We start from the raw sequence: 15768 nt of genomic DNA, 5'->3' as shown, positions 1-15768 counted from the left end.
CTGGCATAGAAGGGTAGGGTTTTTTCTTATACAGAGGCAAGCTAGAGGGGAAAAAAAAAAAAAGTAGTAGCCTAGTTAGCTGTTCCCATTCTCAGTCAATTCCCCCAGAAGCATAAAACCTGTGAAAGTTAAGGCCCCTACATTGTCAGAGTGATGTAAAGGAGCATTATAATAAATGACAGTAAGGGAATCCTCAGCTAGGAAGATCTATGCGCTTACTCACTCTTTCTTTGTGCCACTTTGGCACAATTGGGTTAGATTATAGCTCAGGATTTATTTTGCTTGTTTAAAAAAAAAAAAAGTAGATCTTTGAAGGCAAATAAAACATTATCCTTGCATTTTATTGACTGCTTGGTAAATTAGAACCAAGCACTTCTCAAAGTACTCAGCCAGGTCCAGGACAATTAGCAAAACAGTATGACTTTCATGTGTGAAAGTCTGAGCAATTTATGAGCAATTTAAATTGACATACTACTTTTTTTTTTAAATTGCTGTTTGGTGTTCTGTACTGTAATTTAAATGAAAATCCAGCATTATAACTGGAATGAGGGTATTAGTTACCAAGTGTTTAATTTAACTTTAACTATTCAGCATTTCCTAAATACATGAGTGATTTTCTCTTGTAGTTTAAATTACCAAAACAGTTGAAACTGGTGTGATTATATTGCATTATTTTAACAAATAAAATATGCAGAATTTTTACTGTTTTGGCACAGACTCCCCCCCAGGAGCAAGTACCCTGTTGATCAATCAGGCTTAGCCATCAGGTCTGACTAAAAAGAAAAGGAGGACTTGTGGCACCTTAAAGACTAACCAATTTATTTGAGCATAAGCTTTTGTGAGCTACATCTCACTTCATCGGATGCATTCAGGTCTGACTAGGTTCTTCTCTTCAAGAGTTTGACTAGTGGTGACTAGACAGCCTTCTTAAGCCAAAGAATCAGAAAAGCAACTTAAACAAATAGTATATATTCATGTCTATCTTACCTAGAGCCTTACTATCCTGTGATTATGGGGCAGGCAAGCCTGGCTTCTTCAAATAGAAGAGACAGTTCACCCCAGCCCTTGCCTGTTCCCCCTCCCCTTCAATAACAGGAGTTAGAGACTTCTGTCTGGAGTTCTAACTCTTTCTAGTCCTTTTGACTCAGTATTGGTAAACCAAGTTTTGTAACTGATTGGAACCTAGAGGTAGGCTCTTTACAGCTAAAATTTTGGGTATTGCCATAACCTTTAAGTAGTTACCGAACGTCATCTTATCTAGAACCATTATTTTGTTTTCCTAAAAGCCAGCTGATTGAACATACAGTATCAATACTGTATACGTCTAAATAACCAGAACATAGATTTATAAATCACATATCAGCCCCACCACCAATCCACAAAGTTGCCTTTTTGGTAGCCATTATCTCAGTTCAAAGGGTAGGGGAGATTCAGGCCTGCATGGCAGGTGCTGCTTATGCAGAGTTTCATATGAACTCATCCCAAATTCCTGCCCACAGGCATTTCAGAATTCCACATTAACCTCCTAGCTTTCTTCCAAGCCTAAATTTCATACACTTATGTAGTAAAACAATCCTACTATATCTTGAAGAAAGCAATTTAGAGAGACCTGGATTGCAGCCTTGATGTTAAAGATCAGTGATATCTACACCTGTTCTTATACAGTTGGATGTTAACATGCGAGCTAGCCAGATCAGATACTAGTCAAATGAGCTCTAATGCCCAAGTGTATTGAGGGACATTCTTCAAACAGCAGCTGAAGCTGCATATTTCCAAAGTTGTAGGGCAGCTATGTGAAGCTCAGTCCACTTTTACAAGACACATCAGATGTCTATTTTAGAAAGAATCTTACTACCCACCTCCAAACTAACAAGAAATGGTCTATGACAAAGAGGGATCCATGTGGACAGATATGTGGATTGTTATAGACAAAACATCTCCAAAAACTAGTGTCTGTTGGTCATGTACGGATCCCACAACCTCCCCTGCCCATTTCCTACTCAGAGTCCGAAAACACTGGGTTACTGTATTGGCAAAGAAATGATTGGGATTGCTCTACTTTTTATACCCTCCGGTAGTGAGGAACACAAGGACAGCTAGGATGTAGACCCTGACAGACACTGCTGTCCAAAAAAAAGGATCTCTTCTCATATGCACCAGAAGTGGTATGGGTGGACAAGACATTTTTACAGTAACTGATTTTTCAGGTAAGTTAACTGGTCTTTCCACTCCTGGCTCTGGTGGGGAGCGTGCTTACTGGACAGAGACTTGGCTGGGGAAGGGGACTGAAATGAAGCCTAGAGGGCAGACTGGCTAGGTGCTGAGAATGGGATGAGGAGCCAGGAATGGGAAACAGATAGGATTGGGATAGAGACAGGGATGGTGTCCCTAGCCTGTTTGCCAGAAGCTGGGAATGGAACACTTGATTACCTGTTCTGTCCATTCCCTCTGGGGCATCTGGCATTGGCCACTGTTGGCAGACACGATACTGGGCTAGATGGACCTTTGGTCTGCGCCAGTATGGCCATTCTTATGAGACAGTTAGACAAACTGCATTTAAGAACCTGAATGCTCATTTGCACGATGGACCAAAGGAAAAGTGTTATTTTCAGAGTTGCTTCATGTCCCTAAGTCACTGCTGGAATCCTTAAAGAAACAATACACTGTTTTAGTTTTCAGGAGTTTAATAGTTACAAGATGTCAGACAGCTGTTCTACATGCAACACTGACCCAACCACTTACACTGGTCACTGAAGTCAACAGGGCATGATACACAAGTATTGATCATTAGGATTCTATATCAAGGTATTGTCAGTAAGACTAGTAAAAAGGATGGTTGACACCTACAGACAAGACATCTCTTGTCTCATAGTATACAATCTTTAAATAGTCAGAAAATTCAAAAAATACTTGACACTTGTTCTTTTCCTGAAGGCAGACTAGTATCCTCAGACTAACAGTAGAGCACAGGCAGCAAGTTTACTTCTGCTTGGAAAAGAATTCTTTGCTTTTCTGAACATCAGGTTTGATGGTTTCACTCCCAGGTTTCCAACCAGCTGGGCAAACTGAAAGAGAAGTTTTATTAACTGCTTGTAGAAGTTTCTGTAAGATATGTTTTTACAAGAGAACAGAGCGTGCCAGCAATTCATAAGACTGCAAATATACAGCAATAATTGTCACTGCCGTTCACCTTAACACTTGATTCTGTTTTACTTGTATTTTGTGCTTCAGTTATCAGTGCCCAAGGAAGCTATAGACAATTTTAATTCTGGCATTTCCCCAGCTTCTGAATGCTTTTATAGCTATTTGCGGACTCAGGAATCCTAGAGGGGAAACATACTCTAGTGGCTTTAAATCCTTCTGCCCCCAGTTTGTCCCTGTCCCCATCTGTTCCTGTCCTCCCCCACCTTCAACTCCCAGCCAGGCTGCTTCTTACTTCACTGCCTCGGCATCACCAGGGGACAACTGAGTACACAGGACAGTCTCCCTGCTCAGTTCTGGTGCCTGGCACCAGTGGCCAACAGCAACTAGGAGGAGCAAGTGCAGGTAAAGTATTGCTCAGTCTCTGGAGATGGCATACACCCAGCCTGGTCAGCACGAAAACAGTGCTGCAATGGCACATGCCCAGTACAGGCATAATCTTTGGAGACTTCAACAATAAGCTTGGAGCCTGTGCCAACTGATTTTTCAGAGGCTTCTAACTTGGACAGTAATCCGCTCAAATTTGGCCTAGTGGAAAGACAGCACATCCCTTAAATCAGGGCAGGAACACTGGCAAATTGAGTCTGCCCAAAAGCATGGAAGCACTAGTGCTTAACAAAATGGCTGGAAGAAGTTACTATGGGCAACAGTATTTTCCCCTAGTTTTGGTCTCTGACCCATTTAGGAGAATGGTTTCTAAGAAAAAAAGATTCAGCCTGAGGAAGACACCTGGAATGAAAACGCCAAATGGGTGGTTGAAGTTCAGCAATTCTAAGCAACTTAAGACAGTCTTGTAACAGAAAGTGTTACTTAAACTACCAATTCTGTCCATAATTAAAAGTGGATTAAGCAGTGAGCCAAAGTTTGGTTAGAAATAATTGCGCTGATTCAAGACTATTACAGTGTCAGCTACCAGAATAGCAAGTTCTCATTAGAAGTTCTTTAATAGGTTTGTTTCAGTGTAAGATTCCAACCTCCCGCACCACAGAACTTACAGACAGAATGCAAGAGGGAGCCCTGAGCTGCTAGCCAGTTGCTCTTCTGCCCTTCCTAATTTGACTTGCCCCATGACTACAGGGAGAGGTGAGAAGCAGAAGCATGGAGAGCTGCCGTGCCTGTCTGCCCAAGCCTTCCCATAGGAAGCTTTATCAAGCCCAGGGAGAGATGCAGCCTGCACAGGAATTTACTAGGGAGCCACTGTAATATTACCCAAGTCTTGCATAGTACTTTTCATCCATAAATCTTTTCAGTTGCATCTAGTCCATCCCTGGAGGGCACAAGTGAGTATAGCTACTGGTTAGGTGTACATTTGTTCTTCAAATGGCGGAGCGTATAAGCCATTGAACTAGATCAAGCAACTGCTACCTGCTTACATAGCTTGATGTTACTGAGTAAGTGTCCATTACCAGAATCAGTCATATTTTTAAGTGATGTTTGTACATTACATGAAGTAATGCTTAATAGATTAACTAAAATAGGGGTAGAACAGTATTGTGTTGCATTTTTACAGATGAATGAGAAAAATCTCTATAAGACAAGGTTTCTTTGTTTTTGGGTGCATTTTGAGGTTACCTCCAACTAAGTAAGTTTCTGCATAAGCTTTATGCAAAAACATGCAAGTGCCTTGAGTTTGCCAAGGCCCTGGCTATGTGGCATTGCTTTTCCAGTTGGTAAGATTATTTCCCTTTACAAGAGGAAAAGGGGTACTTTTAAATACTTCAGGCAAACTAATGCGAGAGCTTACCTTCTCCATGTTTATCTGTGAACTGGAAAGCCTGGACTAATCTGAGAGTTTCATCAACTGAGCGGCCAACAGGGAGATCATTAATGGTAATTTGACGCAAGATTCCCTTATCATCAATAATGAACAGGCCTCTGCAGAAAAGCACATAAAAATTTTGAACACAAAAGTCAAAACAAAGAACAGACTTTGAAAGAAAGATTATGCCTTCAGCTCTGCAAGTATACTCTAATGTGGCAGTACAACAAGCTACTGCATGGGTTTGTTTTTAGTGTGATATTAAGTTACTGAACTTTTCAAAGAAAGTCAGGCTGCACAACAATACTATCCCTTGTATGTAAAATATTGAAACAAGTGTTTGTCCCACAATACTACATTGCAGGCTTATCCTCAACATATGCTAGAGGTGACAGGAGAACAAATTTTTATCTGGAGACCATTTACAACTCCCTTTGCAATAGGAAATATACCCAGGAGGAGAGCCTTCCATGCATAAGGATCAATGGAAAAAGAATAGAACAGAGGAGGAAGGTAGCAGAGGCAAGGACAGGGAAGCTCCTTTCACATGTGTCAAATATCAAGGGAAGGGTAAACACCTTTAAAATCCCTCCTGGCCAGAGGAAAAACCCTTTCACCTGTAAAGGGTTAAGAAGCTAGGATAACCTCGCTGACACCTGACCAAAATGACCAATGAGGAGACAAGATACTTTCAAAGCTGGAGGTGGGGAAAAACAAAGGGTCTGTGTGATGCTTTGGCTGGGGACAGAACAAGAATGGAGTCTTAGAACTTAGTAAGTAATCTAGCTAGATATGCCTTAGATTCTGTTCTCTTTAAATGGCTGAGAAAATAAGCTGTGCTGAATGGAATGGAATGGATATTCCTGTCTTTGTGTCTTTTTTTAACTAAGGTTTTGCCTAGAGGGATTCTCTATGTTTTGAATCTAATTACCCCATAAGGTATTTACCATCCTGATTTTACAGAGGTGATTCTTTACTTTTTCTTCTATTAAAATTCTTCTAAAAACCTGATTGCTTTTTCATTGTTCTTAAGATCCAAGGGTTTGGGTCTGTGGTCACCTATGCAAATTGGTGAGGATTTTTATCAAGCCTTCCCCAGGAAGGGGGGTGCAAGGTTTTGGTGAGGATTTTGGGGGGGAAGACGTTTCCAAACGGGCTCTTTCTGAATAAAATAAAACCGGTTAGACGTTTGGTGGTGGCAGCAAGTCCACGGGCAAAAGGTATAACAGTTTGTACCTTGGGGAAGTTTTAACCTAAGCTGGTAAAAGTAAGCTTAGGAGGTTTTCATGCAGGTCCCCACATCTGTACCCTACAGTTCAGAGTGGGGAAGGAACCTTGACAACATGGATGAAAGGAACACTCATGTCAGAGACCAAATGAAGCCATAGCTGAACCTCCTTTCAAAACTATATTGAAATTAGCAGGTATTTGGTTGCAGTAGATAAACTCTAGTCTCGAGGTGAGGCCGCTGAAGTTAAGCTCTGAATGGCAGGCCACAAAAGATCCGGTGGTCTTCCAGACCTGTCAGATCTGAAATCAATATTCAGAAAGGTTATGAGATGTTCACTTCCTTAGACTAAAATAGCAGTCATGAGGCAGGTATATACAGGAAGCTCACACCCCCAGCTTGATATTTCTTTAATTAAGCTAGCATTTACATTTATATGGTTCATTGCAAAGCACAGAAGATTTGCAGACTACACAGTGTGTCACTATGGAAACAGCAATTTTGAGTGAAGAGTGGCAACTAGCTAGTATGCTGTCCAATAGTGACACGGGTTAGGAAAAGGAAGGCAACTTTCAGCTAAAGAAACCAAGGTATGAGCGAGTGCCTTTGGCAGCCAAGCATGGCATGTTTGAGAAAGCTTAGAGAATTTTAGTTTGACTGCAGGGAAGCAAGTAAGCTAAATGAACTTTAACTTGCAAGATCTCCCAAGTACATGCAAGTTTTAGCAGTTTTTTTGGTAAAGACACTCTAGAAGTTTTTTTTACTTCTATTTGAAGTAATCTGTGGATCATAGCAGTCATGAGGATAGCCTGCCAGCAGCCTTACCTGTATGCAATACCTTCATCTTCTTTTAATACGCCGTACTCCTTAGCAATGGTGCGTTTTGTATCAGAAACCAGTGGAATGTTCATGTTACCCAATCCACCCTGCTTCTTAGGAGTATTGATCCTGAAGAGGAAGAGGAGTATGTCAGGAAGGAAAGGACACAGCAGTTCAGGAAACTACAGGAGTACAGTGTACCTGTGCTGGAATACCTATACCTTTTTGCAGAATTAATATTGCAATTAACTGCATCATTAATGTCTTGGGGAAAGGTGGCAATTGCAATAATTTAGCAATATCCTTAGGCCAGATGCCAGCTCTATTAATTGGTATTGATCGCAACAAGACACTTCTGTTATACAATTGGTGCTTGCTAGTCTTGCTGTAGATTTGAATACAGCAGAAAAGTTACGATAGATTTTTTTTTTAGTATACTCTGTAGAAAAACTAGCATAAGTCACAAGCATTAAAGATGGATGCTTACCAGGCAAGGTGACAGAAGTGAGAGTCAACAGAAGCTCCAATTACTTGACAGTTAAGTTCCTTAAACTCATCAGCCCTGTCACTGAATGCAATAATCTCAGTTGGACAAACAAAGGTGAAGTCAAGGGGATAGAAGAAGAAAACAACATATTTTCCTAGGGAAAAATAAAGAAAAAACCACAAATTAGTCCTTTGGGTGAGTTAGACTTCCTTAGATAGTTAAGGTAGTCTCAAAAGCACAAACATACACAAAGACCCTGTGTATTCCACTTAACTAGGTCAGGACTGTTTTGTCTTTAGAACAGGAGGTCATCTGCTTTAGTTATACTACTAGCTTCCATACAGAAACTGTATATTTGTTGGCTACAAAATGTTCGATTCCACTGTAGGATGTACTATATCATTAATGTTCTTGGTGCATTGTTATTAGAGACCAAGGAGGACTGAAGTGTTTTATGACTTTAAAAAAGTCTTGCTCTGTTTTTCCCCAAGGCAGCCAGTTTTCTAGTGCTATAGAAGAATACTGCTTCCAGCTAGCTAATGAAGATGGGAAAGCATTACATTAGTTCCATTTGAAAAACAAAAAAATTGACTGTGCCACATAACATTTGAGATGTTGCATCAGCTCCTTGTCTGGAGTGATAAGCAAGCCAAACAGGTCTGATCCAATACATTTTAGAGTAAATTAAGCTCTCATTAAAGTTTAGGATTCACATTTGCTACCCACCAAGCAGAACATGGGCAAATACTGCCAGATTCCTCACAGCTTTGCAAGTGAAGACTGAGGTGTACTTGTAATAACCCTACCATGCCAGCTCTGGACTTCTCAATCAAATCACTGTACAAGTTACATTCTAAGTGGGGAATTTAAAGGATGACCACCAACTCGGACTTTTGAATCAATCCAAGTCACCAGAAATGAAATGCGGTACACATGTAGATTCCTTACTTCTCTCTTCCACAAGTGCAACTGTATACTTTTAGACTTACCTTTATAGTCAGAGAGGGTGATGTCTTTGAACTGCCCATCAGGCATCACAGCTGTGGCTTTGAAGCGGGGGGCTGGTTTCCCAATAAATGCATTTCCTGCAGACATCTTGATATGGGCTAGAATATTAGAGACATGTTAGACAATGTAGCTTTTCTGAAATGTAGCATTGTCAACCCAAGGAGCACCATGCAGTTTTGCCATAATAATCCAGTTTTTTTAAGACTGGAAACTTCTGTCATTAATATTGACCACAAATTCAGCGAGTAAGTTTAGTTTGCCAAAGCCTCTGGTGCCTAGGTATCACATAGCTACACTAAGTAGGATCTTAAAAAAACAACAACACATCAGTATTGACTACTGACATTACAAGTAGTCACACACACACACACTTTAGGAAGAGGAGACAAATGCAATCCACATATCTAAGACCAAACTACTTGAGACATTACCAAACTGAGTTCATACAACCTTAATAAGATTCCATGGACTAGAGTTGTTCCTCTTCTGCCCTCTGCCTTAAGTAATTTAAAATGTATCATGCACAAAGTTAGCATATTAACTTTGAGTTCACTCAGCGTCTCACTACAAAATTCGAGATCTGAAAAGAAGCTGGCCTTCTGCAGTTGTGCTAGTATGCAGCATGACTCAGAGTTAACAGATCCAACCCACACAAGGAAGCCTCTGTCTGTTCCATGTTCAGAATAGATACATGCAGTTCAAGACCTTGACCATTCCACCATGCTATTGGTTTGATAACAAATAAGCATGGCCAGTATGCCTAGGAAGACTATGTCCTTCCTCCAGTTAGAGTATATCAAAGGTTGTTATAGTGTAAGGTTAAAAGCTTTCATTTTATTTGTTAGTGAAAAGGGAGCTCTGTGTGTGTGTGTAAACACCCCCCCCTGCAAACTACTGGAAAATTTAGGAACTCAATCATTTTACAACATGATGGATTTCCGTGTTACTATGACTGTTTATTAATTCAGACTTAAGCTATTTGTACCAGTTTTAGCTAATCAATTTTATTGTAGTGCTGAATTAGCAAGTTTGTGATTAGGAGTGCTTTCTCAACACTACAGAGCATTTATACTTCTTAGAGGTTATTTAAGATTGTGTAAGGGCAACAACGTCTCTTTTGTTCAGTCTAAGGGAGATGGCTGTGTTGCAGAATGGTCAGACTCCACTTCAGTTATTTCAGAAGTTAGACACCAGATGCATTTTGTTTGATGCTTTTAAGAGCTTCATGCCTGTGTAAGGGAAAACATATTTAAAGCTCTATGCACAAAAGCAAACTGCTTTAGTTTCAGTAAAGTTATGTTAGATTATATCTTTAAGAAAATGGCAAGTTTTGTATGAAATTTGTTAGGCACCGTTGTTGCCAAGAATTAATATTCAAGTGAGAAAACTGCATTATGATTCCCCACAGCATAGTTTCTACTTTGTTTGGAGTCTCTGCCACAGTCTAGTATTATCACAGCACATGGCAACTAACCACAGAAAACTATCTGGCATACTCTAGCTAAATTTGACAGCATTTCCTGAACACAATGTGGTGAAGACACCCAATGCTCAATATTGTGTTATTTCCTTTCAATTTATAAACCATTAAAAGCAGCTGACCTTTGCTCAGTCACCTGTCAGTGATTTAAAATGGCATCAAATACAGTTTAATCAGCTCATAGTTAATCTTCAAGTCCCCCTGTAGCTTCAAAGGCCAGCTGAAACAATTGGGTCCTGCAGCATCCTCTAAAGACAACAAGTTCAGGCTATTTGAACCAGGGGTGGGAGGGGAGTCCAGAAAAAATCCCTGCCAGCCCCTTCTCCCCGTGATACCAGAATGGAAGTAGAGGTGCTGATACTAGTCACAATAGTGGTACTGTACTATCCCTTTTTACAATTTGTTAAACATAGATGAAACTTTTGTTCTACCATGCCTAGTAAGAGGCCACAGTTGTGCAATTCTGAGGCCACTGAACTAGCTTCGCTTAACATGGCTCTCTGAACCTTGCTCTGGAGCCAGCTCACCCGCACTGAGGAACTCAGCCCACAGAAACCAAGCATGGCATTAGTCCTAACGCTAGATAGGGCGGGTTCCCTCCACGCTCACCAACTTCGAGTTAACCTCCATCCAAACCAGATTTCCCCGAAGTTAGAACCCAAAGGGTCCAAACCAGAATTTCTTTGCTAAACTTCTGCCATTAAAGGATTAACAGCCTGCTAGGCCATTGGTCTATCCAGCCAAGAGAAATTGGGATTACAACATGCCATTTCAGGGCCACCTTAAGAGCATTTGTTTCCCCTACTCTCCCTGTAAGAAGAGAAGCTACCAGCATCACAATCCGCTGATGGCGACTACTAGAGAAATCCCAAAGTTGGTTCCCTTAATGCTCCTGCGCTTTGCTCCCAGAAAAAAGGAGCGTATTAGGAGCAACATTCGTTTCAGGGAGCCAGATTTATTCAGCTCCCGGAGGTCACGCTAACAACAGATTTTCAGATTGTTCTAGCTAAAGTCTCTTCCCTCCTCCCCCTTAAAGGAGAAAGGGACCTGAAGCATAAAAGCATCTAAGCGTTAACAGGCTTGGTTTTCCTGGCAGAAAAATTAGTTCACCATGCTCTGCCCTTCTACTACCCCAGGTGCGGCACAGAACAGACGATCTGCAAGCATTTCGTCAGGAAGGCAATTCAAGCCAAGCACAGAACACACACACACCCCGTTTCCCTCTAATTTACAAAGTCCCATTTAGGAAGAAAAAAACGTCAGAAAGCTTTTACCCCCACTCCCACCTGCACAGCACCACACAGCTCGAGTCTGTATATTTTTAAGCAATCCTCATTTGTATGGAGGGAGCCAAGGGCAGGTTTACCCCAAAAACGAACAAACCCACCGAAATCTATCCTGCAGATAAAACATGTTATACCATAATTTAAATTTTGCTACGGGCAGATAACTGAAGCTTGCACCGACAGACACTTACATAAAGGAAAGGCAGGCTCCTCAAACGCCACTTCTCTCACACACACAAGCAGACTCCCAAAACTAACTAAACTGCCTGCAAGCAAGCTCTGTAGCTGTGGCTTTATAGCCTCCCGGATCTCGCGAGGAAATGGGGCAGGGTGGCGAGGGGGGAAAGAATAAAGGAAACTCACTCGGCCCCTCCTCTTCTGTCTCCTTTACAGATGCTATGGCTGCAGCGCCAGCATGACTTTGCAGATTTACACAACTCCCTGAGTGTTTCACTAAGGGAAGACATGCATAAGGTTATGTAGAGACGGAGGCAGCCTTAGTATCCCTGGTGTTGCAAACTGAATGAATTTGAAGAAGTGGCGATTTCAGTCTAGATACTACAGTGGTATGTGCTTTAGAAATGTGCAGTGTAATAGTAATAAATGTCTGATCAATTTATGGGAAGGTGGTTTCAAATGGTTCTTAGAAAGCCATTGTGGGCTTCCATTGCAAGAGAAAGAGATCATTAAAAACTGTTTAACTTGAATTTATAGTCTAGTTAGCTAGCAGTACTTTACCACTTGTGACATGGGAGATGAGGAGGAAACATTTTAGACTTTGGGGGAAAGTAAGGTTTATGGGGTTTAACTGTACCAGTGAGGTCTGTGGAAGTTTTGCCATTTAAAAACTTATTTAAAAACAGAATTGGGCCTATATTGGATTTCTAGTATACAAAATATGTTATAAACATATATATATATATGACTAAATAAATCATTCTCACTATATTAATGCAAGCAGTCCCACTAGTTGTATCTGCTAGCCTTTTCCACCTAATATTTCTTGCCTCTGTTCTCACTGGTACAGTAACATCAGTGGAAGCATTTTGTTTTCAGTTTTGTCACTACCCCAAATTAAAGGTGATCTCCGAGCTCTGACAGGGACACAGAGCAGCCCTCTGCTGAAAAAAGTTAAATCTTCCCTTGGATGGGGTTTGAGCTAAAGTTCATTGGATTCAGTGGAAAGACTGTCACAGAGTTCAATGGACGGTGCATCAGGCCTGTGAAGCAGCTATTTTGAGGGACGTGCAGAGGAATTTCCAGGACTAAATGGCCTGTGTAAATGTCTACAAGTATTCTGAAATATTGGATCCAAGAATATATCAAACTGACGTTCTGTTTGGTTTAGGCACACAACTGAGTTTAATGTTAAAATTAGGGCTATCAAGCGATTAAAAAAATTAACCGCAATTAATTGTGCAATTACAAAAATAATTGCATGATTAGTTGTGCTGTTCAACAATAGAATATCATTTATTTTAAATATTTTTGGATGTTTACTACATTTTAAAATATATTAATTTCAATTACAACACAGAATACAAAGTGTACAGTGCTCACTTTATATTTATTTTTTATTACAAATATTTGCACTGTAAAAAAACAAAAAAAAATTATTTTTCAATTCCCCTCATACAAGTACTGGAGTGCAATCTCTATCATGAAAGTTGAACTTACAAGTGTAGAACTATGTAAAAAAGCCTGCATTCAAAAATAAAACAATGTAAAATTTTAGAGCCTACTAGTCCACTCAGCCCTACTTCTTGGTCAGCCAATCACTCAGACAAACAAGGTTGTTTACATTTGCAGGAGATAATGCTGCCTGCTTCTTGTTACAATGTGACCTGAAAGTGAGAAGAGGCGTTTGCATGGCGCTGCTGTAGACAGCATCACAAGATATTTACGTGCCAGATGCACTAAAGATTCATATGTCCCTTCATGCTTCAACCACCATTCCAGGGGATGTGCGTCCATGCTGATGACGGGTTCTGCTCGGTAATGATCCAAAGCAGTGTGGACTGGCACATGTTCATTTTATCATCTCAGTCAGATGCCACCAGCAGAAGGTTGATTTTCTTTTTTGGTGGTTCGGGTTCTGTAGTTTCCGCATCAGAGTGTTGCTCTTTTAAGACTTCTGAAAGCATGCTTTACACCTCATCCCTCTCAGATTTTTGGCAGGCACTTCAGATTCTTAAACCTTGGGTCGAGTGCTGTAACTATCTTTAACAATCTCACATTGGTACCGTCTTTGCATTTCGTCAAATCTGTTGTGAAAGTGTTCTTAAAACGAACATGTGCTGGGTCATCATCCAAGACTGCTATAACATGAAATATGTGCAGGATGCAGGTAAAACAGAGCAGGAGACATAAATTCTTCCCCCAAGGAGTACAGTCACAAATTTAATTGACGCATTATTTTTTTAATGAGCATCATCAGCATGGAAGCATGTCCTCTGGAATGCTGGCTGAAGCATGGAAGGGGCATACGAATATTTAGCGTATCTGGCATGTAAATACCTTGCAACGCCTGGCTACAAAAGTGCCAGGCGAATGTCTGTTCTCACTTTCAGGTGACATTGTAAATAAAAAGCAGGCAGCAGTATGTCCCGTCAATGTAAACAAACTTGTTTGTCTTGGCCCTGGTCTACGCTAGGAGTTGAGGTCGAATTTAGCAGCGTTAAATCGATTTAACCCTGCACCCGTTCACATGACGAAGCCCTTTTTTCCGACTTAAAAGGCTCTTAAAATCGATTTCCTTACTCCACCCCCGACAAGGGGATTAGTGCTGAAATTGGCCTTGCTGGGTCGAATTTGGGGTACTGTGGACACAATTAGACGGTATTGGCCTCCGGGAGCTGTCCCAGAGTGCTCCATTGTGACCGCTCTGGACAGCACTCTCAACTCAGATACACTGGCCAGGTAGATAGGAAAAGGCCCGCGAACTTTTGAATTTCAATTTCCTGTTTGGCCAGTGTGGAAAGCTACAGGTGACCATGCAGAGCTCATCAGCGGAGGTGACCATGATGGAGTCCCAGAATCGCAAAAGAGCTCCAGCATGGATCGAACGGGAGGTACGGGATCTGATTGCTGTATGGGGAGAGGAATCTGTGCTATCAGAACTACGTTCCAGTTTTCGAAATGCCAAAACATTTTTCAAAATCTCCCAGGCCATAACAGGGACCTGAAGCAGTGATGCATGAAACTTAAGGAGCTGAGGCAAGCCTACCAGAAAACCAGAGAGGCGAACGGCCGCTATGGGTCAGAGCCCAAAACATGCCACTTCTATGATGAGCTGCATGCCATTTTAGGGGGTTCAGCCACCACTACCTCAGCCATATTGTTTGACTCCTTCAATGGAGATGGAGGCAACACGGAAGCAGGTTTTGGGGACGAGGAAGATGCTGATGCTGATGAGGTTGTACATAGCTCACAGCAAGCAAGCGGAGAAACCGGTTTTCCCAATTGTCTGCCCTTGCTTTCACGGAAGGAGGGAGGGAAGGGGGGCCTGACGATATGTACCCAGAACCACCTGCGACAATGTTTTAGCCCCATCAGGCACTGGGATTTCTACCCAGAATTCAAATGGGCAGCGGGAACTGTGGGATACCTACCCACAGTGCAACGCTCCGGAAGTCAACGGTTGCCTCGGTACTGTGGACACACTCCGCCGACTACATGCACTTAGAGCATTTGTGTGGGGACACACACAATCAATTGTATAAAAACGCTTTCTACAAAACCGACTTCTATAAATTCAACCTAATTTCATAGTGTAGACATACCCTTAGTGATTGGCAGAATAAGATGTAGAACTGAGTGGACTTGTAGGCTCTAGGGTTTTACATTGTTTTGTTTTTGAGTGCAGTTATGTAACCAAAAAAAAAAATCTGCATTTGTAAATTACACTTTCATGATAAAGAGATTGAACTTCAGTACTTGTATGAGGTGAATTGAAAAATACAGTTTCTTTTGTTTATCATTTTTACAGTGCATATATTTGTAATAAAAAATAATAATATAAAGTGAGCGCTGTGTACTTTGTATTCTGAGTTGTAATTGAAATCAATATTGAAAATGTAGAAAAACGTCCAAAAATATTTAATAAATTTCAATTGGTATTCTATTGTGCGATTAATCGCCATTAATTTTTTTTAGTTAATGGCGAGTTAACTGCGATTAATTGACAGCCCTAGTTAAAATGTTACAGATAAAACCTCAGCAATTACAGTGCTTGCTTTAATTATACCGCTAAATCCAGCTAGCAGAAATGTTTGTTCCTTGTCTGCACTGCAATTTACAGTCACGTTAGCTAACTCCTTAAAACACATTTACAAATTCCCACCTAGAGTAACCCAAAGAGGTTAACAGCAGGGCTGCCTGCCAGAGCAGTCTGGAGTGTTGCTCTGGAGAAACCCAGGACTCAGTGAAGCTTTGGCACTGCAGATATAACATTACTGGGCCAGCCAGCCCTCCTCCCCCGCAAAGAGGAGCAGGGAGACT

The 15768-nt window shown here is 41.1% G+C and overlaps 2 protein-coding genes and 1 long non-coding RNA gene across 6 annotated transcripts in view; 1 reads left to right on the top strand and 2 right to left on the bottom strand.

Moving 5' to 3' along the window:
* Positions 1 to 314: 314 nt before the first annotated feature.
* On the bottom strand, positions 315 to 2397 carry LOC122461564. Its single transcript, XR_006283515.1, has 2 exons — positions 880 to 2397; positions 315 to 773 (listed from the first exon to the last, which is right to left on the bottom strand). It is a non-coding gene; the product is annotated as an uncharacterized LOC122461564 (long non-coding RNA).
* Positions 2398 to 2666: 269 nt separating this feature from the next.
* On the bottom strand, positions 2667 to 11680 carry PRDX1 (peroxiredoxin 1). Of its 2 annotated transcripts, none has more exons than XM_037907549.2 (6): positions 11460 to 11680; positions 8484 to 8600; positions 7495 to 7648; positions 7014 to 7136; positions 4946 to 5076; positions 2667 to 3065 (listed from the first exon to the last, which is right to left on the bottom strand). In XM_037907549.2, the coding sequence occupies exons 2-6, from the start codon at positions 8587 to 8589 to the stop codon at positions 2980 to 2982; spliced, it is 600 nt and encodes a 199-aa protein (XP_037763477.1). In that variant the 5' UTR covers positions 8590 to 8600; positions 11460 to 11680; the 3' UTR covers positions 2667 to 2979. The 2 variants fall into 2 exon arrangements, with proteins under 2 accessions (XP_037763477.1, XP_043377556.1); XM_043521621.1 differs by having other exon boundaries at positions 8484 to 9731; positions 11460 to 11562.
* AKR1A1 (aldo-keto reductase family 1 member A1) overlaps positions 11645 to 15768 on the top strand; it is a 45901-nt gene continuing 41777 nt past the window's right edge. The window contains exon 1 of one of the 3 annotated variants that reach the window (XM_037907546.2): positions 11645 to 11834. The gene's annotated coding sequence lies outside the window, so the exon portion shown is untranslated. The remainder of the gene's footprint in view (positions 11835 to 15768) is intronic. The other 2 variants (XM_043521620.1, XM_037907547.2) reach the window with 2 other exon arrangements.

Source organism: Chelonia mydas, chromosome 8 (assembly GCF_015237465.2).
Source record: "Chelonia mydas isolate rCheMyd1 chromosome 8, rCheMyd1.pri.v2, whole genome shotgun sequence".
In the NCBI taxonomy this organism is placed as follows: domain Eukaryota; kingdom Metazoa; phylum Chordata; order Testudines; family Cheloniidae; genus Chelonia; species Chelonia mydas.
The sequence above is the reverse complement of the archived record's forward strand: the minus strand, read 5'-3'. Positions and strand labels throughout refer to the sequence as shown.

Bases quoted from the DNA above. Each gene is read 5' to 3' on its own strand.
- PRDX1 (XM_037907549.2), bottom strand. From the start codon at position 8,589: ATGTCTGCAGGAAATGCATTTATTGGGAAACCAGCCCCCCGCTTCAAA. The intron at 7,649-8,483 runs GTAAGTCTAAAA...ATTTTTCCCTAG, and splicing joins CACCCTCTCTGACTATAAAG to GAAAATATGTTGTTTTCTTC. The intron at 3,066-4,945 runs GTAAGCTCTCGC...CTTCTCTTTCAG, and splicing joins CACAGATAAACATGGAGAAG to TTTGCCCAGCTGGTTGGAAA.